The following is a 22,725-nucleotide window of genomic DNA, read 5'->3' on the forward strand; positions in this document are numbered from 1 at the left end:
GCCGGGCCCGGCGGCCGGGGCATCGGTATGAACTGTATGAAGGTATCGCGGGCTGCGGCAGCTTGCGTATCTTAGCTGTATACTTTTGGTTTGTTTACCTATATGATTCTACTAGTTGAAAGTATTATTTTTTTGTCTCGTAGAAAAAGTATTATATACAATAGTGATATAATCAAGCTTTTCAATCTCGTACCTTAATTTAAGCAACTCAGCAAGCTTCGTTGCTTAAACACGGTACTGGACTGAAAAGCTCTCTATTATATCACGATTGTATAAAATATGTAATTGGTCTCGTTTATAATATAAGATCGACCAATTTTACGCTCTAAGTACTTATTTGTAAAAAAGGTCCCATAGCTTAGGGAGAATTTACTTGACGATATGCATTGTATCATTGTAGGTAAGAGAGAGTCGGTTATATTACAGATATACAGATCTTTATTGGTAAAATAAAATACATTTTACAAGTCATTATTGTAGGGTGAATATTTGGTTTATGAAGGTTCATCAATTACAAATAGGTTTGTTTGACTGGGCATATACAGTAACAAATTAACATAATTACAAATTTAGTTCATTACATTATTATTGTATATCTAGGAAAATTTTGCAAGTTTATTGCATATTTAAGGGTTAACTAAGAAAGGCTAATAAAGAGAGTATATAAGGGAGAGGTAGAAACGGGAGTTGGAAGGGGCAGACCTCGGCGGACTTTCTCTGATCAGATCGGGGAAATCCTGAAGAAAGGCCAGGTCAAGAGCACCCTAAACCGGCGAGCGTGTATGAGGAATGTTATGAAAGTGAAGGAAGCGAAAGAGGTATGTCAGGATCGTAGCAAGTGGAAATCCGTGGTCTCTGCCTACCCCTCCGGGAAATAGGCGTGATTATATGTATGTATGTATGTAACTAAGAAATATTTATAGCGGAGCCAAAATCATACTTATACGACTAAAAATACCACTACTACTAATAATACTAATGGCGTTATTAGGGTTCCGTACCCAAAGGGTAAAATCGGGACCCTATTACTAAGACTCCGCTGTCCGTCTGTCACCAGGCTGTATCTCATGAACTGTGATAGCTAGACAGTTGAAATTTTCACAGATGATGTATTTCTGTTGTCGCTATAACAACAAATACTAAAAAGTACGGAACCCTCGGTGCGCGAGTCCGACTCGCACTTGGCCGGTTTTTTTCTTAAACGCGTTACTTCCCTGAATTAGCTATGAATTGTTTGTCTTTATCTGTCATTTTGACTTATGCATTTGTAAGAAAGGGATAAAACATAATTTAACTAAATCAGGCCGTTAAGTTGCCCGTACCATTGCCTGTAAAATGATTTTAGTTTTTAATTGGAAATTTATTAGATACTTGCATTTAATTAAAAAAATGCAAGTACTTATTAAATTTATAATTTGCATAAAACAAATTAATAAAGTAACTATATTAGTTAGTTTAGTTGGTACAATAGTAGATTGTGTCACAACCTGTCACAAGGGAGCAAAATGACATATTTACGGCGAGGGCGTACAATTGAATCCTAAACGAAGCGAAGGCTTCTATAATAGAATCCTGAGCGTAGTGAGGGATTCATGTGTTAACGCCCAAGGTGAAAATAATTTTGCTACCATGTGACACCCCAGACACATAGTGCTTTTCACATCACCTATGAGGAAATTACATATTAGGTTTATTAGGTCTCAAAACATTTGTATTTTAAGCAAAGATCGATACGGACAAGTGCCAAATATATGTATACACGACCTTAGTATAGGTACATACCTCTGGCACTTTGTCCGTATCGATATTTTCAGACGTGACTGTACTGACAAATTAAAAGTACCTACAGCTCATAATTATGTACCTAATATCTTTTCAAAGACAGCAGCAAACACCTAAAATGATACAATAAAAATCAAGTACATTATTTTTGTGGATTTTTCTGGTAACAAATTAGCTCTTACCCCTTTAAACCAAATCTTCGGAAGAACACTATGAAGACTGATATTACTTATATTTATTATTATAAAGTTATTGATTTAAACTAAGTATTTAGAAATTTATACACAATACAGAACCGCATAATTCTGCTTTGTGAAATATTTGTAAAAAACTTTTTAAATATCAACTTTTTAAATTGCATAGACAAGTATGGATGCGTTTAAGGAGACCTAAAATGTCAAAATAAAAATAAATTATTAAACTAATGTTTTTTTACGTTTCTTTGTAAATATTACGCTAATTAATTAATTTACTTCATTTAAATATGCTATTAATTAATTTAAAATACGCTAATTACATTTATTGTTTACAATTACAACAATAGTTATTTGTTATACAAGGGTGCAAAGTTGTATTTTACCCGCGAGTGTGGAATTGAAACACGAGTAAGCGAAAGGATTCTATAGTTGAACCACGAGCGAAGCGAGTGGTTCTAAAATAGAATCCTGAGCGTAGCGAGTGTTTTAACACACGAGAAGTAAAATACACTTGCACCCGTGTGTAACACAAAACTTTCCCCTCACTATAGCGAGGAAAGTGCAACATCCACAGGCGTTAGATCATCTTCATCACTGGAATCACTAATTTTTTAACGATAATACGATATTATAACAGAAAACTGGAAGTTGTGTATTTTTAGGTGTCGGAGTCGGTGAGAAATTTTTTGTTGACAATGTTGACATTTTTGACGATGCGTTTTGAAATTGCATCGACTCGAATTGCAACTTGTGCGTTCAGAATTACATACAACATCATTTAAAAAAAGAAATGTTTGTTATCGAATCTAAGGTTTATGACTTAAAATCATTAATAAAGCTAAATTTGGTATTTTTTATTAAATTCTCAAACCATTTATTTAATGATAATTAATATCGAACGAACCATTATTATGAGCTTTTTACGTTTTGTTATCTGTCAAGCTACTTAAACACGCTCCATCCCAAGGTCAAATTACTTTCCCCACTAGTGGATAAAATGCGTTTTTCCTCGCTTGTTTTAAAGGATAAAAGACGGCTTTCCGAGCTAGTGCGGGGAAAAATATTATTTAACTTAGAAAAATAGTATGCACGTTATCGATTATAACATATTATAATATTTTAAACTGGCAATAAAATGTCCCTGAACAGAAAAGTGCCACTTTGATCCCTCCTAGCAGGGAAGAAAAGTTCCCTTTTCGAATACCTTGATGTGAACAATAATTTGTCTAGGAATTTGTCATATGTTTTCTTTTTGAGTTTTACTGTGCGAAAACATTAAACCCTTGAGCGGCACAAAAGGCATATTTTTAAAGAATGCAAGAATGCATATGTGCAAGCAAATGCAAAACAGAATTTTACGTCAGAATCAAAATGATTAGATCAGCATTGGCTGGGATGCTATGCCCAGAACTTAGCAATTACTCGATTTTGTGACTATTCGGACATAGTCTATCAAAACTGTGTCAAATTTCGTTCTAGAAGACCAAACTGTGTGTATTCTAGTGCAGTAGGGAGCTGGCTATCCAGAACTGCTGAGATGCTTGGTGTAAGACCTGCATTGGCTGGAATGCTAGCTCAGAACTTAGCAATTTCTCGATTTTGAGACAATTTTCGGATAGTCTGTCAAAACTCTGCCAATTTTCGTTCTAGAAGACAGAAATGTGTGTATTCTAGTGCAATAGGGAGATGGCTATCCAGAACTGCTGAGATGCTGTGTGTAAGACCTGTATTGGCTGGGATGCTAGCTCAGAACTTAGCTATTTCTCGATTTTGAGACAATTTTCGGACAGTCTGTCAAAACTCTGCCAATTTTCGTTCTAGAAGACAGAACTGGGTGTATTCTAGTGCACTAGTAAGCTGGCTATTTAGAACTGCTGAGATGCCGGGTATCAGATCAGCATTGGCTGGGATGCTATGCCCAGAACTTAGCAATTACTCGATTTCGCGACTGTTTTCGGACATTGTCTATCAAAACTATGTCAAATTTCGTGATAGAAGATAGAACTGTGTGTTTTCTAGTGCACTAGGGATCTGGCTATCCAGAACTGCTGAGATGCTGTGTATAAGACCTGCATTGGCTGGAATGCTAGCTCAGAACTTAGCAATTACACGATTTAGCAACTATTTTCGGATATAGTTTATCAAAACTGTAAAATTTCCTTCTAGAAGATAGAACTGTGTGTATTCTAGTGGAATAGGGAGCTGGCTATCCAGAACTGCTGAGATGCTGGGAGTAAGACCTGCAGTGGCGGGGATGCTAGCTCACAACTAAGCAATTTCTCGATTTTGAGACAATTTTCGGACAGTCTATCAAAACTCTGCCAATTTTCATTCTAGAAGACAGAACTGTCCGTATTCTAGTGCACTAGGATTCTAGCTATCCAGAACTGCTGAGATGCTGGTTGTAAGACCTGCATTGGCTGGGATGCTAGCTCAGAACTTAGCTATTTCTTGATTTTGCGACTATTTTCGGACATAGTCTATCAAAACTCTGTCAAATTTCCGTCTAGAAGATAGAACTGTGTGTATTCTAGTGCACTAGTGAGCTGGCTATTTAGAACTGCTGAGATGCCGGGTATCAGATCAGCATTGCCTGGGATGCTATGCCCAGAACTTAGCAATTACTCGATTTCGCGACTGTTTTTGGACATTGTCTATCAAAACTCTGTCAAATTTCCTTCTAGAAGATAGAACTGTGTGTATTCTAGTGCACTAGGGTTCTAGCTATCCAGAACTGCTGAGATGCTGGGTATAAGACCTGCATTGGCTGGGATGCTAGCTCACAACTAAGCAATTTCTCGATTTTGAGACAATTTTCGGACAGTCTGTCAAAACTCTGCCTATTTTCGTTCTAGAAGACAGAACTGTGTGTATTCTAGTGGACTAGTGAGCTGGCTATCCAGAACTGCTGAGATGCCGGGTATCAGACCTGCATTGGCTGGGATGCCAGCTCAGAACTTAGCAATTTCTCGATTTTGAGACAATTTTCGGACAGTCTGTCAAAACTCTGCCAATTTTCGTTCTAGAAGACAGAACTGGGTGTATTCTAGTGCACTAGTGAGCTGGCTATTTAGAACTGCAGAGATTCCGGGTATCAGATCAGCATTGGCTGGGATGCTATGCCCAGAACTTAGCAATTACTCGATTTCGCGACTGTTTTCGGACATTGTCTATCAAAACTATGTCAAATTTCCTTCTAGAAGATAGAACTGTGTGTATTCTAGTGCACTAGGGTTCTAGCTATCCAGAACAGCTGAGATGCTGGTTGTAAGACCTGCATTGGCTGGGATGCTAATCTAAGAACATAGCATTTACTCGATTTTGAGACTATTTTCGGACATAGTCTATCAAAACTCTGTCAAATTTCCTTCTAGAAGATAGAACTGTGTGTATTCTAGTGCACTAGGATTCTAGCTATCCAGAACTGCTGAGATGCTGGGTGTAAGACCTGCATTGGCTGGGATGCTAGCTCACAACTAAGCAATTTCTCGATTTTGAGACAATTTTCGGACAGTCTGTCAAAACTCTGCCAATTTTCGTTCTAGAAGACAGAACTGTGTGTATTCTAGTGCACTAGTGAGCTGGCTATCCAGAACTGCTGAGATGCTGGTTGTAAGACCTGCGTTGGCTGGGATGCTAGCTCAGAACTTAGCAATTTCTTGATTTTGCGACTATTTTCGGACATAGTCTATCAAAACTGTCAAATTTACGTCTAGAAGATAGAACTGTGTGTATTCTAGTGCACTAGTGAGCTGGCTATTTAGAACTGCTGAGATGCCGGGTATCAGATCAGCATTGCCTGGGATGCTATGCCCAGAACTTAGCAATTACTCGATTTCGCGACTGTTTTTGGACATTGTCTATCAAAACTCTGTCAAATTTCCTTCTAGAAGATAGAACTGTGTGTATTCTAGTGCACTAGGGTTCTAGCTATCCAGAACTGCTGAGATACTACTTGTAAGACCTGCATTGGCTGGGATGCTAATCTAAGAACATAGCATTTACTCGATTTTGAGACTATTTTCGGACATAGTCTATCAAAACTCCATAAAATTTTGTTCTAGAAGATAGAACTGTGTGTATTCTAGTGCATTAGTGAGGTCGCTATCCAGAACTGCTGAGATGCCGGGTATCAGACCTGCATTGGCTGGGATGCCAGCTCAGAACTTAGCAATTTCTCGATTTTGAGACTATTTTCGGACAGCCCATCAAAACTCGGTCAAATTTCGTGATAGAAGATAGAACTGTGTGTTTTCTAGTGCACTAGGGAGCTGGCTATCCAGAACTGCTGAGATGCTGTGTATAAGACCTGCATTGGCTGGGATGCTAGCTCATAACTAAGCAATTTCTCGATTTTGAGACAATTTTCGGACAGTCTGTCAAAACTCTGCCAATTTTCGTTCTAGAAGACAGAACTGTGTGTATTCTAGTGCAATAGTGAGCTGGCTATCCAGAACTGCTGAGATGCCGGGTATCAGACCTGCATTGGCTGGGATGCTATGCCCAGAACTTAGCAATTACTCGATTTCGCGACTGTTTTCGGACATTGTCTATCAAAACTATGTCAAATTTCCTTCTAGAAGATAGAACTGTGTGTATTCTAGTGCAGTAGGGTTCTAGCTATCCAGAACTGCTGAGATGCTGGTTGTAAGACCTGCATTGGCTGGGATGCTAATCTAAGAACATAGCATTTACTCGATTTTGAGACTATTTTTGGACAGTCTGTCAAAACTCTGCCAATTTTCGTTCTAGAAGACAGAACTGTGTGTATTCTAGTGCACTAGTGAGCTGGCTATTTAGAACTGCTGAGATGCCGGGTATCAGATCAGCATTGGCTGGGATGCTATGCTCAGAACTTAGCAATTACTCGATTTCGCGACTGTTTTTGGACATTGTCTATCAAAACTGTGTCAAATTTCCTTCTAGAAGATAGAACTGTGTGTATTCTAGTGCACTAGGGTTCTAGCTATCGAGAACTGCTGAGATGCTGGTTGTAAGACCTGCATTGGCTGGGATGCTAATCTAAGAACATAGCATTTACTCGACTTTGAGAATATTTTCGGACATAGTCTATCAAAACTCCATAAAATTTTGTTCTAGAAGATGAAACTGTGTGTATTCTAGTGCATTAGTGAGGTGGCTATCCAGAACTGCTGAAATGCCGGGTATCAGACCTGCATTGGCTGGGATGCCAGCTCAGAACTTAGCAATTTCTCGATTTTGAGACAATTTTCGGACAGTCTGTCAAAACTCTGCCAATTTTCGTTCTAGAAGACAGAACTGTGTGTATTCTAGTGCACTAGTGAGCTGGCTATTTAGAACTGCTGAGATGCCGGGTATCAGATCAGCATTGGCTGGGATGCTATGCTCAGAACTTAGCAATTACTCGATTTCGCGACTGTTTTCGGACATTGTCTACCAAAACTCTGTCAAATTTCCTTCTAGAAGATAGAACTGTCTGTATTCTAATGCACTAGGGTTCTAGCTATCCAGAACTGCTGAGATGCTGGGTGTAAGACCTGCATTGGCTGGGATGCTAGCTCACAACTAAGCAATTTCTCGATTTTGAGACAATTTTCGGACAGTCTGTCAAAACTCTGCCAATTTTCGTTCTAGAAGACAGAACTGTGTGTATTCTAGTGCACTAGTGAGCTGGCTATCCAGAACTGCTGAGATGCCGGGTATCAGACCTGCATTGGCTGGGATGCCAGCTCAGAACTTAGCAATTTCTCGATTTTGAGACAATTTTCGGACAGTCTGTCAAAACTCTGCCAATTTTCGTTCTAGAAGACAGAACTGGGTGTATTCTAGTGCACTAGTGAGCTGGCTATTTAGAACTGCTGAGATGCCGGGTATCAGATCAGCATTGGCTGGGATGCTATGCCCAGAACTTAGCAATTACTCGATTTCGCGACTGTTTTCGGACATTGTCTATCAAAACTATGTCAAATTTCCTTCTAGAAGATAGAACTGTGTGTATTCTAGTGCACTAGGGTTCTAGCTATCCAGAACTGCTGAGATGCTGGTTGTAAGACCTGCATTGGCTGGGATGCTAATCTAAGAACATAGCATTTACTCGATTTTGAGACTATTTTTGGACAGTCTGTCAAAACTCTGCCAATTTTCGTTCTAGAAGACAGAACTGTGTGTATTCTAGTGCACTAGTGAGCTGGCTATTTAGAACTGCTGAGATGCCGGGTATCAGATCAGCATTGGCTGGGATGCTATGCTCAGAACTTAGCAATTACTCGATTTCGCGACTGTTTTTGGACATTGTCTATCAAAACTGTGTCAAATTTCCTTCTAGAAGATAGAACTGTGTGTATTCTAGTGCACTAGGGTTCTAGCTATCCAGAACTGCTGAGATGCTGGTTGTAAGACCTGCATTGGCTGGGATGCTAATCTAAGAACATAGCATTTACTCGACTTTGAGACTATTTTCGGACATAGTCTATCAAAACTCCATAAAATTTTGTTCTAGAAGATGAAACTGTGTGTATTCTAGTGCATTAGTGAGGTGGCTATCCAGAACTGCTGAAATGCCGGGTATCAGACCTGCATTGGCTGGGATGCCAGCTCAGAACTTAGCAATTTCTCGATTTTGAGACAATTTTCGGACAGTCTGTCAAAACTCTGCCAATTTTCGTTCTAGAAGACAGAACTGTGTGTATTCTAGTGCACTAGTGAGCTGGCTATCCAGAACTGCTGAGATGCTGGTTGTAAGATCTGCATTGGCTGGGATGCTAGCTCAGAACTTAGCTATTTCTTGATTTTGCGACTATTTTCGAACATAGTCTATCAAAACTCTGTCAAATTTCCGTCTAGAAGATAGAACTGTGTGTATTCTAGTGCACTAGTGAGCTGGCTATTTAGAACTGCTGAGATGCCGGGTATCAGATCAGCATTGCCTGGGATGCTATGCCCAGAACTTAGCAATTACTCGATTTCGCGACTGTTTTTGGACATTGTCTATCAAAACTCTGTCAAATTTCCTTCTAGAAGATAGAACTGTGTGTATTCTAGTGCACTAGGGTTCTAGCTATCCAACACTGCTGAGATGCTGGTTGTAAGACCTGCATTGGCTGGGATGCTAATCTAAGAACATAGCATTTACTCGATTTTTTGACTATTTTCGGACATAGTCTATCAAAACTCCATAAAATTTAGTTCTAAAAGATAGAACTGTGTGTATTCTAGTGCATTAGTGAGGTGGCTATCCAGAACTGCTGAGATGCCGGGTATCAGACCTGCATTGGCTGGGATGCCAGCTCAGAACTTAGCAATTTCTCGATTTTGAGACAATTTTCGGACAGTCTGTCAAAACTCTGCCAATTTTCGTTCTAGAAGACAGAACTGTGTGTATTCTAGTGCACTAGTGAGCTGGCTATTTAGAACTGCTGAGATGCCGGGTATCAGATCAGCATTGGCTGGGATGCTAGCTCAGAACTTAGCAATTACTCGATTTTGAGACAATTTTCGGACAGTCTGTCAAAACTCTGCCAATTTTCGTTCTAGAAGACAGAACTGTGTGTATTCTAGTGCACTAGTGAGCTGGCTATTTAGAACTGCTGAGATGCCGGGTATCAAATCAGCATTGGCTGGGATGCTATGCTCAGAACTTAGCAATTTCTCTAATGCGAGACTATTTTCGGACATAGTCTTTCAAAACTCTGCCAAATTTCGTTCTAGAAGACAGAACTGTGTGTATTCTAGTGCACTAGAGACCTGACTAACCAGAACTGCTGAGATGCTGGGTACCAGACCCGCATTGGCTGGGATGCTAATCTAAGAACATAGCATTTACTCGATTTTGTGACTATTTTCGGACATAATCTATCAAAACTCTATCAAATTTCGTTCTAGAAGATAGAACTGTGTGTATTCTAGTGCACTAGTGAGCTGGCTATCCAGAACTGCTGAGATGCCTGGTATCAGATCTGCATTGGCTGAGATGCTATGCCCAGAACTTAGCAATTACTCGATTTCGCGACTATTTTCGGATATAGTTTATCAAAACTCTGTAAAATTTCCTTCTAGAAGATACAACTGTGTGTATTCTAGTGCACTAGGCATCTGGCTATCCGGAACTGCTGAGATGCTAGCTGTCAAATTTGGGATTTTAGCTCAAACTTAGCTTTAATCAGAATATACCTACAATTTCTTTTGATGTTCGTGTCCCATACATATATGGAAAAAATTTTTTTTACAGTTTTGACTAGAACTCATTATATATCGTCTAGAAATGTTAGTATCTTACGTTTGAATGCTATTTTGAGGCTGTGGAGTGGATAACGGCTGGGATGCTGGAGTGTCAAAATGTGAAGTTAGCATCTCATTTTCAAATTTCATTTTTTTCGCGAAAATGAGCAGAACTATGAAAAAAAACCACCTAGAACTGTAGAACTATTAGGGATGCTACTAGAACTCTTAAAAAAGATTGAGATGCTAGCACTTGATATGCTAGGTTCACAGACACCAGACATCGAATGTGTTAGACACGTCTAACGTAGATATAAGGCACGTGTCATGACCCATAATCCCGATACTGTCAAGACAAGAGTGACCGACTAAAAGGCAAAAAAGAATAAAAATGTTGAGAATCGTCCCTTTACACCTAAAATACTTACATCAAACAATGGCTGCGCGTCCATAATAAGGGCCCTGCCTTGTTTTCAGAAACTTGGGCACTTCCTACAGCTCATTAAGAAGTTAAAATGTTTATAACTCTGTCACTTTATCAAAAAACATAATAAATACTAGCGACCCGCCCCGGCTTCGCGCGGGTAGTTCAACTTATTTACACAACAGCTTTACAAACCGCATCAAAATCCGTTGCGTAGTTTTAAAGATCTAAGCATACATAGGGGCAGACGGACAGACAGCGGAAAGCAACTTCGTTTTATACTATGTAGTGTAGTGATGTTCCTCTATATTTGTTAACGCATGATTGTTTTTGGATATAAATGTTATGGTTTTTTACAAGGTCACTCGGCTAGGTACCCATTTTCCTATTAAGTATTTCTAATCCTTAATTCCATGTTGTCACTGGTAACTCACTATTCTCACTAACAATGGTCCGTTAAGACAACTCACGGTGTACTGATCTACTATAGTCTCAATGCCACTATTCTGATACAGATAATTACAATAATATCATAATCGATTTTGTTAACTCAAGGCTTTGCTAAATGGTGCGTTAAGAATGTGTATTGCGTTATTATGTACTAGTATTTAACTATCTTTTTATGGAACAGCAAAATCTCGGTAAAGCGTGACGCCTAATGAGGGTTATCGTTTTTTGCTCACCAGTTGGCGCCTCTGTTGATGGTGGTCCAAAAGACTATGGATGGTATAGAAAGGATGCCAATCTCTTATGGCAGAATTGTTGCAAAAGTGACCGCTTTCAGCTTTAAATAATAGTTCCTAATCTCTCCGGTGGCGCTAGTTAGGCTCTGGGACATGAGTATAACATGAACCAACAAATAACCCGACCAAATTACGTAGGTTGTTTTTGGTAGTATTTCGGTGTATGGTGGCGCCGCCTAATTACTGTTTTTTGATGGACACTTTTCATACATAGAGATTTGGCTCCTTTATATAGTCTCCATGCAAAAGACTAAAGAACAGTTGTCACTGTCAGTCATTGAAGTGACTAGTCACATTTGACAGTTCGAACTTTGCGAACATTTTGCGAAGACCACCATCCACACTAGCGCTCCTAGCGGCGAATTCATACGCGTTAGCCCTCATTGGAAAACTATAAATGTGTCATTTTCAATTAAAAGGGTACTTATTGTCGGTTGTCAATAAGGCGCTATTTCCATACAGCTTCAATTTGAAACCAACCTTATTGACAAGCGACAATGTGGTACCTTTTGGTAGAAAAATGTCACAAATATAATGGAATAAGTTTACTATTTTGATTTTATTTATTTATTACATTTATAAGCATTACAGTTGAACCAAATCGCTTATAAACTAGCTATTATTATTATTAAAAGTTCTTTATTTAGATAACCAGGATCCACATATTGTTAGTTACATATTTTGTTTTACTTATAACTAAGGTTAGTAGGTTTATAATACAATAAAATAACAATTAAAAATTACAAACATTAAAAATTATGACTGCTTATATTGTACCAACCGCTTAGGGCCGGCGCCCACTATCGACATGACACGGCACGGGGTCCTTCGGCATATTACCGAGGCGTCCACAGGCATGCCGAGGTGTGCTTGTGAATTTGTTTGTTTACGGTCCTATATTGGGATACCCTCCTACAATTTAGGAGAGAATGGAGGGATATAAATCTTCTCAGGTCAGAGGCGTAGGGTTAGAGCCGGCGTAGCTTTATTTGACGTTCATAAGATCTTTATCTTTATCAGAATAGGCGCGCGCAATGGGCCATGACAAGCAATCAGAGTGTGCATGATGCATATGACGTTTGCAGCAAAGAGATCATTTTCTCAGTAGATTCCAGCGGATATGATATTGGTTAGATTAGAATGGTGATACCTACTTATATCATTGACGTTTGTATTTATTTACGTGACAAGGTTAAGGCGGTTCCCTGAGCCAGAAGGCGAAAAATCTCCTTATATGATCATATTTTTCTAAGAGACGTTGATATTCGTAGACGTGGAGAAAATATATATTTAGTTCTTGATTATGTTATCTTTAATTTATAAGCTTCCGATACACGAATTATGACACTTCGCTCGATACAATTAATTCTAAAAGAATTAATTTAAAAAAAAATTAAGTTATGTCAAGGATTTTAACACAATGCCTAGTAGTTGAACAGTGTCTAGTAGTTAAACAGCAATGCCCAGTTGTTGAACAGTTACGTCTAGTAGTTGAACAGCAATGAAACTAAACAGCTGTAGGTACCTTAAAGTTGCCCCCATAGAGCCAGAGCCAGAACAACTCCAGTAGCTTGGCAGTTGTGTCAAGTATTTTAACACAACGCCTAGTAGTTGAACAGCAATGCCCAGTTGTTGAACAGTTATGTCTAGTAGTTGAACAGCAATGTAACTAAACAGCTTTAGGTACCTTAAAGTTGCCCCCATTGAGCCAATGCACCAGCGCGTCCAGTAATTGAGCAGCAATGTCGTGTTCAATCTCTGGTTCCCGTCGAACTAGCGCCGGTAGTTGTTCGCCCAGCTGCTGACGCAGACGGAGGTCCGGCTTTACCATGAGAGGTAGCGCCGCCTCTAGTGATGTTGGTTGAGGGAAGTGGGCCATCTGTGGACAATTAATTAGTTAGAGTAAATACCCGCTGCTCTAAGAGACCCCACAATAGTATCTCCCGAGCGTCGTCGTCTAGCCAACTGTATAGCTGCTGCTTGGCACAACGTTGGCGCAACATCGAATTGAAACCATTTACCATAGCGCTGACTAGACGCCGACGCTCAAAAGACGCTAGTCTAGTGTGGGGTATCTTAAATCTGGTCTTACATGGGTCTTACAAAAGAGAATGTGGAAGGCAATAAGTGGAGGAGGAAAGGTTGGAAAGTACCGCAAAAGTAGGCTTCAAAGGACCTATCCCTTGGTAACTAATTAGTATTAATTCCATGTAAAAATACGCAAGTGAGTATAACGGGTTGGCACCGATTGACTAGAATGTTATGATTCGCGGATTAGAAAAGTAATATTTTTATTGTCATTAACATGGATTTATTTATTTAAACTTTATTGCACAAAACATAAAAATAATGTACAAATGGCTGACTTAATGCATAATGGCATTCCTTACCAATCAATCATTGGGCCAAACAGCTAGAGCAGCCATTCTCAAAGCCTTTGTAGGGGCTCCACGAGAAAAAAAGAATCTTCTGTATATGGCTAATGGTGACAAACGAAATTTTTTAATTAGGAGCTCCATCAAATATTTCGCTTTTCAAAAGAGTTCTGTCACCAAGAAAGTTTGAGAACCGCTGAGCTAGAGACATGGATTTCTCCTGAATCTCCTGATCTTGTGATTATTTAATAAAACTAGCGGTCCGCTCTGGCTTCACAAGAGTTACAAAAAACCTTAACAAATTTTACACCTAAACCTACCTCAAGAATCACTCTAATGATAGGTACCTACATACATACACACAAACAGATAGACGTGGCAGGGGACTTTGTTTTTAATAAATAATAAATAAATGTGGCATTCTCAATCAGTAGGGTACTTATGGTCGGTTGTCAATAAGGAGCTATTTCCATATAGCATTAATTTGAAGTCAACCTTATCGACAAGTGACAATGTGGTACCTTTTGGTTGAAAACGTCACAAATATTATAGGACATTCTTACACAGATTGACTAAGTCCCATGGTAAGCCCAAGGAGGCTTGTGTTATGGGTACTCAGACAACGATATATATGAATAATAATGAATAATATATAAATACTTAAAAACACCCATGACTCAGATCTGATCATCACACAAATAAATCATCTGATCATGAACTGTGCTCATCACACAAAAAAATGCCCTTACCGGGATTCGAACCCAGGACCATCAGCTTCACAGGCAGGGTCACTTTCGACCGGTCGTTTTATAAGGTGTAGTGATATAAATACCTTGTATTCCTAATCAATCCTCTGCGACCTCTGTCGTTACGCAAACTGTCCAAGTCTGTTCAGCTCTCATCTCACACACACTACACTTTGCTACACACACTGCACTGCTAGTGCTAGCACTTTTACAGTTTAACACTAACTGAGCACTTTACACCGGTAGTGCTAAGGCACTTCTCACATGGTTTTGTTACCTGTAAACAAAGAAAGGTTGTGTTAGAAATAATTTTAGAAAATGTAAATGTAACCACCAACAGTCCTTTTTCTTAAATACTTGTCAAGAAGATGCTCACATGAACATGGAGCCACACCCACCCAGCATTTTGGAAATACACAAATAATCCATACTAAAATTATAAATGCGAAGGTCTGTCTGTCTGTCTGTCTGTGTGTTACCTCTTCACAATTAAACCGCTGAAGCGATTTAGTTAAAATTTGGCATAGAGATAGTTTGAGTCCCGGAGAAGGCCATAGGAAAGTTTTTATCCCGAAAATCATCCCTTAAGAGTCAAAAGCGGGGTGGAATTGCAATATTTAATGAAGTGCCTGATAATTTGTGTACATAAGCAATTAAGCATATGCTTAAATTGCATGATTGCCATTACACTTTATCCAGGCGCTATTCGTACTCTAGCTGCGGTTACTAAGTCCACGCAGATGAAGTCGCGGGCAAAAGCTAGTATAAGAATATTAATAGTGTATTTCCAAAATTTAAGAAAATAACTGTCTGTCCGTTACTGTTCCATGGCTAAGCTTTTTAACCAATTTTAACTACCAATAAATAAAGTGATTTTAAGCAATAGACTACTTATTTTCGAAAATTCACCTGGTCTAGACACAAATTTAATCCCAGTAACAGTTTTGAATGATTCACGATTAGTTTCACGAAGAATTTAATCCGACAGCTACTTCTTCCATCAAATTTTCTTTACAGACTCGGACTACGCTAACTTTGCACAAACTTGGCAGTAAGAATGCACAAAAATAATGTAGTGGTATAGGTAATACTGCAGTACTACAGTATTGCTATAGATCTCAGTACGGGGGGTGACATCGTCAGAGTGACGAAACCCCCTTTAAAAAAAAATGATAAAAAAAAAGGATGCACGCATCTCCCTTTAAGCTCCATACTTCACATAGCACTTGGAATAAAAACTTAGCATGATTTGACTCTAAACTTTTACATAATCTATTTTCAGTTGTTGACAACCTAATTAAGAGGCTGGTGTCGATTTTAGTCGCAAAAATGTAAAATTGATAGATTTAGTCGGTGAAATTGTACACCTTTTGTTACCTGATTGAAATAACAAGTACTGGTTTCTATTAGCACGTCTTCTTATCTTACCTTTTATCAGATCAATTTTTTGAAAAGACTCACTAAATTAGTAATGTTTGCTTTTCTGATGGACGTTTAGGAAAACGCGCGTAAAGCACTGATTTTATCGCTCTTATTTGTAAATTGCGTAAAGTTTGGATGGCTAAACATGGTAATTTTGTATTACACATATCCTGTACTTGACGTTTATCAGACTACATTTTTATTATTATGACTTTGAAGTAAATCAAAGTTAGCCGAAATCAATTTTCTCCAGAGTTTACTTCAAAACAAGTGACAATTTCTCTGAAAATCGACTTAATTTCAATGTAATTTTGTTACTTAAACAATCTACAAAATTTGCTGAAACTATTCTTATACATCAATTTGTATAATTTACCACCATAAATTTCTGATGAATTTTTAAAAACTGCCCCTTCTTTTCATATATTACCGGTGACGTACGCTCGCAACCTCATTATTGAAAGGCAAGATGAGAAGACGTGCTAATAGAAACCAATACTTGTTATTTAGATATTACGTAACAAAACGTGTATAATTTCAACGACTAAATCTATCAATTTTAAATTTTTGCTCCAAAATCGACTACGGCCTCTTAACGCTAAACTGAACTGAACCACTTTTAAAACATTAAAGGAATGTATAAATAGCCGTAAGTTATTGCCCCTATAAATTATGACATACTTATCAGATAAGATTAATATCTTCCTGATACAGACTAATAAATAACATAAACATGAAGTGTTACCAACTCCGATAGGTATATTTTGAAATTTAATTACTCATTTCATTGCTATAGATAGATTATAGATTGATAAAAATCAAGAATATTAAATTCAATGGATGTCATCATCTCTTGAATGTGCGAATTGGCCTTGATGTCACATTGGCACTGCTGTCTGTTTTCAGGGTTCCGCACCCAAAGGGTAAAAACGGGACCTATTACTAAGATCCACTGTCTGTCCGTCTGTCACCAAGCTGTATCTCATGAACCGTGATAGCTAGACAGTTGAAATTTTCTCAGATGATGTATTTCTGTTGCCGCTATAACAACAAATACTAAAAACAGAATAAAATAAATATTTAAGTGGGGCTCCCATACAACAAACGTGATTTTTTTGCCGTTTGTTTGCGTAATGGTACGGAACCCTTAGTGCGCGAGTCCGACTCGCACTTGGCCAGTTTTTTTTATATAGGAAGCACATGAGCATACGAAATGCCTGGCGGTAAATGGTTAGGTTAAGCGTATGAATACGAATAAAAATGGAAAGGAAAGGAGAGGAGATAGCTATAGGCAAAGGGGTCCGACAAGGAGATCCACTCTCGCCGAAATTGTTTATAGCAGTGCTAGAAGAAGTTTTTAAGAACATGCAGTGGAAGAATAAAGGAATTAGTATACTGGATAAACGTCTGACCCATCTACGCTTTGCAGATGATATTATAATCTTTGCAGAATCTGCGACCCAACTAGAAGACATGATGAATACCCTTGACAAGGAGAGCAAGAAAGTAGGACTGCACATGAACACATCTAAGACAAAAGCTATGACCAACAGTCGAAGAAGATCAATAAATGTGGCAGGGACTGAAATTGATTATGTTAATGAATACATTTACTTGGGAAAACACATATCCTTTAGCCCATCTAACAACGAGGAAGAAGTGGACAGACGCATAAACACAGCCTGGAAAAAGTTTTGGTCCCAGAAGGAAATCCTGAAAGGCGAATACAGCATAGCCCACAAGAAAATCGTTATGGACACCTGTATCCTGCCAAGTCTAACTTACGGAAGCCAAACTTGGACATACACAAATAAAGTGCGTAAAGCTATAACGACCTGTCAAAGATCGATGGAGAGAAGTCTATTAAATATAAGAAAAATACAGAAAATTAGAAGCGAAATAATACGTCAAAAGACCAAACTTACAGACGCTCTTCAACAAACTCTTCATCTAAAATGGCAATGGGCAGGTCATGTATCCAGATATCGGGACAAAAGATGGACACTGGAAGCAACAAAGTGGACTGGACCTGTAGGACGGAGGCGCTCAGGAAGGCCCAAAAAGAAATGGATAGACGACATCTCCTCCGTCGCAGGAAAAGACTGGCTCCAAAAAGCCCAAGACAGGGATGAGTGGAGAAAAAGTGAGGAGGCTTTTACCCAGCAGTTGGGATCTGCAGTCAGCCCCAAAACAAAGCCAAAGTAAAAACACAAAAACAAGAAAAAAACTTGACTGTAGCACAAACAAACCTTAAATAATAATAATATAAAAAGCGTATGCTGAGAAGCAGGCGACGCAGTTCATGCAGATTTTGTAAAGTATGGAACGTCCTTTAGCTACGCACGCTGCACTCGCTGCAGCACAAGGATGTTTTGTAAAGTTTCATACTTTACAAAATCTAAATTAATTTTTAACAAGCAGAAACGTCTGCGATCGATGCTATGAAGCTTAGAATAAATTTAAAAGTGGAAAAATTACTGCCTTGGGTGAGACTTGATCCAGAGGCCGTGAGTTCAAGTCTCACCCAATTTTTCCACTTTTAAATTTACAAAATCTGCTCTGTGTTGTGCTGCGTTGCCCATGGACACCATCATCTGCAACACCAGAGCCTGCATGTGCGTTGCCAGCCCTTAAGAAACACCTTCGTTGTTGTGCATCCTCATCCTCACACATCTCTGGATGAAACATAGTATTGTCCAGTTGTATTGTAATGAATAAATGAACAATCAAATCATAAATGAAAAATCAAAGAGTGACCACTCGGGCATACCGGACACGATGCATCTTGGAACTGGTTTTACAGCTACAACCGGGAATAGTATTTGCAATCTTTTTAATCAGTACTTTCAATCAGTTTTCGAACCCCCTACTTCACCATTAGCTAACTTACAGTCAACCAGTTCTGTTGCCAGAAGCATTGTAAATCTAAGCAATGTCAACTTAAACCACGATGTAGTCTGCAAGTACCTGAGAGGGCTCGATACTAAGAAAGGAGCAGGCCCTGATGGAATACCTCCAATCTTTTGGCGACTCTGTCGGAGCCAGCTTTCCGAGCCTATTGCTGCGCTTTTTAACATGTCATTGCGTTCTGGTACTATGCCAAAGCTGTGGAAGCAGTCATTTGTTACTCCTGTTTTCAAATCAGGAAATAAACATGATGTACAGAACTATAGGCCCATTTCTAAACTCAACACAGTGCCTAAATTGTTTGAGAAAATTATTTATGATCAGATTTTTCCTGTTCTTAGACCCCTGTTAGTACAAGAACAGCATGGATTTGTTGATAAGAAGTCCACCGAAACTAATCTTTGTGAATACGTCGATAGAATCTTGTCTGGCATGAATGACGGTTACCAGGTAGATGTTGTGTACACCGATTACTCTAAAGCCTTTGACAAAATTTCTCATCCTATACTTTTACAAAAACTAGAGTCAGTCGGAGTGCATGGCGATCTCCTGCGCTGGGTTACCTCGTATCTGCGGGACCGATCTCAGGCTGTAGCTGTTAAGGGTTTCTGTTCTAGTTTTGTCCCTGTCAGCTCCGGCGTCCCTCAAGGATCTCATTTGGGGCCCCTGTTCTTTAATGTTTTTATTAACGACGTTACTTCCCATCTAAAATCTTCAACCTGCCTTTTATACGCCGACGATAAAAAGATACTGAAACTTGTTAAGAGCATAAGTGATTGTCAAGCTTTACAGGAAGACTTAACCCGATTGCATATATATTGTCAATTAAATCATTTGCACTTAAATATAAATAAGTGTAACATAATAACGTTCAGTAGAAAAAAACAATTTATTAACTACGACTACCTTATAAACAACGTGCAATTATGTAGAGTTTCTACCATTAAAGATTTAGGTATTTATTTGGATAGCAAATTATTATTCAGCGACCACACCGACAACTTAATAAATAGAGCCTTTAGGTTACTTGGGTTCATCTTGAGAACTTGTAAAGAATTCAAAGAAGCTCTCACCTTGCTGACACTCTTCAACTCGCTAGTTAGACCAATTCTGGAATATGGATCAACAGTATGGAACCCTAGCTATAAATGTTATATTCATAGTATTGAAAGAATTCAAAAGAAGCTCATCAAACATTTAAAATATAAAAACCTTGTGTCAACTCAACCGCTTAACCTGAATAAACTGGTGTCTCTTGAAAGCCGGCGCACATTAAAAGATCAAATATTTTTGTATAAAGTATTAAGAAATTTAATTGACTCCCCTTATTTGTTAAGTAGACTTAGCTTTAAAACTCCCCGCTTGAACACACGGCGTAGCGATAAATTATTTTGTATTCCCTTTACTAAAAAGAAATACAAATCAAACTCCTTTCTGATAAGAGCTTGCAGATTTAATAATGATATTTTCTCAAAAATTGATATATTTAATGACTCCTTGTCTAAATTTAAACGTCAAGTACTTTTGGTTTTAAATAAACAAACGAATTAAAGACACTGTAACTTTACACTTAATTGCAAATGTAATGTATAAAAATAGTTTTATCTTCATTAATTTAGCCCCTGTCCTAATTCGACCCTCGTTGTTAATCTTTAAGTTTAGTTATCCTGTATTTTGTTTTTCTTTAATGAGCTATTAAGTGGTGGCAACTGTCCTGGTTTATGAATTATGTATAAGACACTAGTTATAAGAAACATGTACCGTTTGTGCCCAAATAAACATTAAAACATTAAAACAAATGCTCAAAAAGAAAGCTGTCAGCATTTAAATGTGTGTGAGCTAATTAGTTTATTTCCCATAACTTTCATATGAACAATGAATGTTCTGTGAGAAAGTACATGTGATATTATTTAAATTAAATACCATTGATGATATTTTATTTATGTCTCTTTGACCACCAAACATGTCAACAAATACGCGCGGCTACAGCCTAATAGGGCGTCTTTGTTTTAACCTGATTTGCGCACAATTCCTCTAGGGGTAATTAACTGGGACTGTGTGGGGGGATGATAGCCTGGGGAAAATCCAGGACTCTACACACAACACGGTTTTGCTACGCTGGAATACTCCTAAAGTGTTTTCACTCCAGCGCAGATCAGTTAAGCGGTACAAATCTCCTGATGGTAATCAATCAGCATTGCCTCTGGGCACCAGCAACATCAGAAGGGTCTTTATGATGGGAGTATAGTTATCTTGAAGGTTTTATCAGTCCGGTCATAGAGTTCCGATAGCCACAGGTCACAAACACCATCCAACTTGTTGGACATACAATTGTGGCTGTTTCAGTTTGCCAATATGTCAAAGCTTCGTGTTGAGGGCAGGAACCTCTTCTATACCTGCAGACTACGGTCATGTTTCTTTCAGCTGCCTATTTGCTGGTTGGTTAACCGTACATTTGGCTATTTGGCGTTGGTTGGTATATTTGGCTATTTTTGTGCAAACATTTAGTTTGAAAACCCCTGATCCAGAGGGATCAAATCAATATTGATGGCTCTTTGATGTTTCTGAAACTATTTCCTGCTGCGTTTCACGCTTCTTCCTATTTGAACACATAGGTATATTACTATTAACGAAAGAAATTCTGTATGTCTATCAAATCATGGAACAATGGTGTTCCGGACATTTGGGGGCATGCACGGAGCCGAAGACAACCCATAGAGGCCCTTTTGACACTTTCTAAAATTAACGGCTATTGAAATGTGATGGACTAAATTCTGGGTTATAAAACCTGATGAGAGCCTAATGAAACGGTATGCGATTTTATTTCCGGCAGACGATGAACCGCCCCCACAAGATGGGCCCCCACAAAAAGCGACATTATTATTATTACTTTATGTATAAATATGAAACATTAAGGTTTCACTGGATGGATTATGAATTCATAGATTAACCATAGACAGTATATCTACATAAATAACTTATTTAATGAGATTATCAGAAGCCATACTACTCTCTAACACTGGGTACGATTTTTTCCTCATTAACTACGAGAATGATTGATTGTTTCAATTCATATCAATAAGTACTGCATATTGTTTACATATACGTCTGAATGTACGTAGGCACGATATCCGTAGTGATGTCATCGTACCAACGACCAATTGAAGCTAGTTGGAGAAATATTAACTCGTTTGTTACTGCCTTGTACGATACTACAACACCCATACGAATTAAATGCAAATTTATGCACTATTCCCATGACCTAAATAAAAATATCATGTAGTCTTGTTTTTTAAATGAGGAGAGCGTTATTTTTAAGGTCACTGTTACTTAAAAACCTTGAATTCATCAACGAAATATGCGGAGATGTCCCGACAAAAGATGTCAAATCAAACGGCAGTGATATTCGCAAACCGCAACTGCGACCGTTAGAAAGCGATTTAACCGATGTAAATACGTAAATAACTCCCCATCCCCAACAGCGATATAATGAGAAAATGAGTCACGAGCAAAACAAAGAATTTGTCAAGTTATCCACCGCAAAAATACCATTTGGGGGAGACATTACCTTTTTGAGAAACTGACCTTTGCGAAGTAACACTTCCTTGCACAAATCAATTTGAAACACAAACACTTGAGACACACGAGTATTTATGCACTGTAATCGAAATTTTGGTTCGTAGTAAAGTATTTTATAACAATTTTCTCCGCGAAAAAGTCCATCGTTTCAAAATCACTTGTAAAATTCGTGATGTCGCGCATGCCCGACAAAAATTTACATCACGTGACCTGTCATGGCGTCATGAAAGTATGTTTTTTTTTCCTTCGTAGAGTGACATTGGAATAATCTCATACAGCCAGCGTGTTTAAGTAGGGGCTTTACACACAAGGGTTAAAAATGGTTATATAGTTGGTCAAACCAATTTGTCA

The 22,725-nt window shown here is 38.4% G+C and overlaps 1 protein-coding gene across 1 annotated transcript in view; it reads right to left on the reverse strand.

Annotated features, from left to right (window-relative positions):
- Window positions 1–22,610, reverse strand: part of LOC134752771 (CLIP-associating protein) — a 105,866-nt gene extending 83,256 nt beyond the window's left edge. Inside the window, exons 1-3 of the mRNA XM_063688466.1 lie at window positions 22,364–22,610; window positions 14,553–14,743; window positions 13,033–13,224 (exon numbers count right to left, since the gene is read on the reverse strand). Of these exons, the coding sequence (XP_063544536.1) occupies window positions 13,033–13,224 (192 nt within the window). The 5' untranslated portion in view covers window positions 14,553–14,743; window positions 22,364–22,610. The remainder of the gene's footprint in view (window positions 1–13,032; window positions 13,225–14,552; window positions 14,744–22,363) is intronic.
- Window positions 22,611–22,725: the final 115 nt, after the last annotated feature.

Source organism: Cydia strobilella, chromosome 25, assembly GCF_947568885.1.
Source record: "Cydia strobilella chromosome 25, ilCydStro3.1, whole genome shotgun sequence".
In the NCBI taxonomy this organism is placed as follows: domain Eukaryota; kingdom Metazoa; phylum Arthropoda; class Insecta; order Lepidoptera; family Tortricidae; genus Cydia; species Cydia strobilella.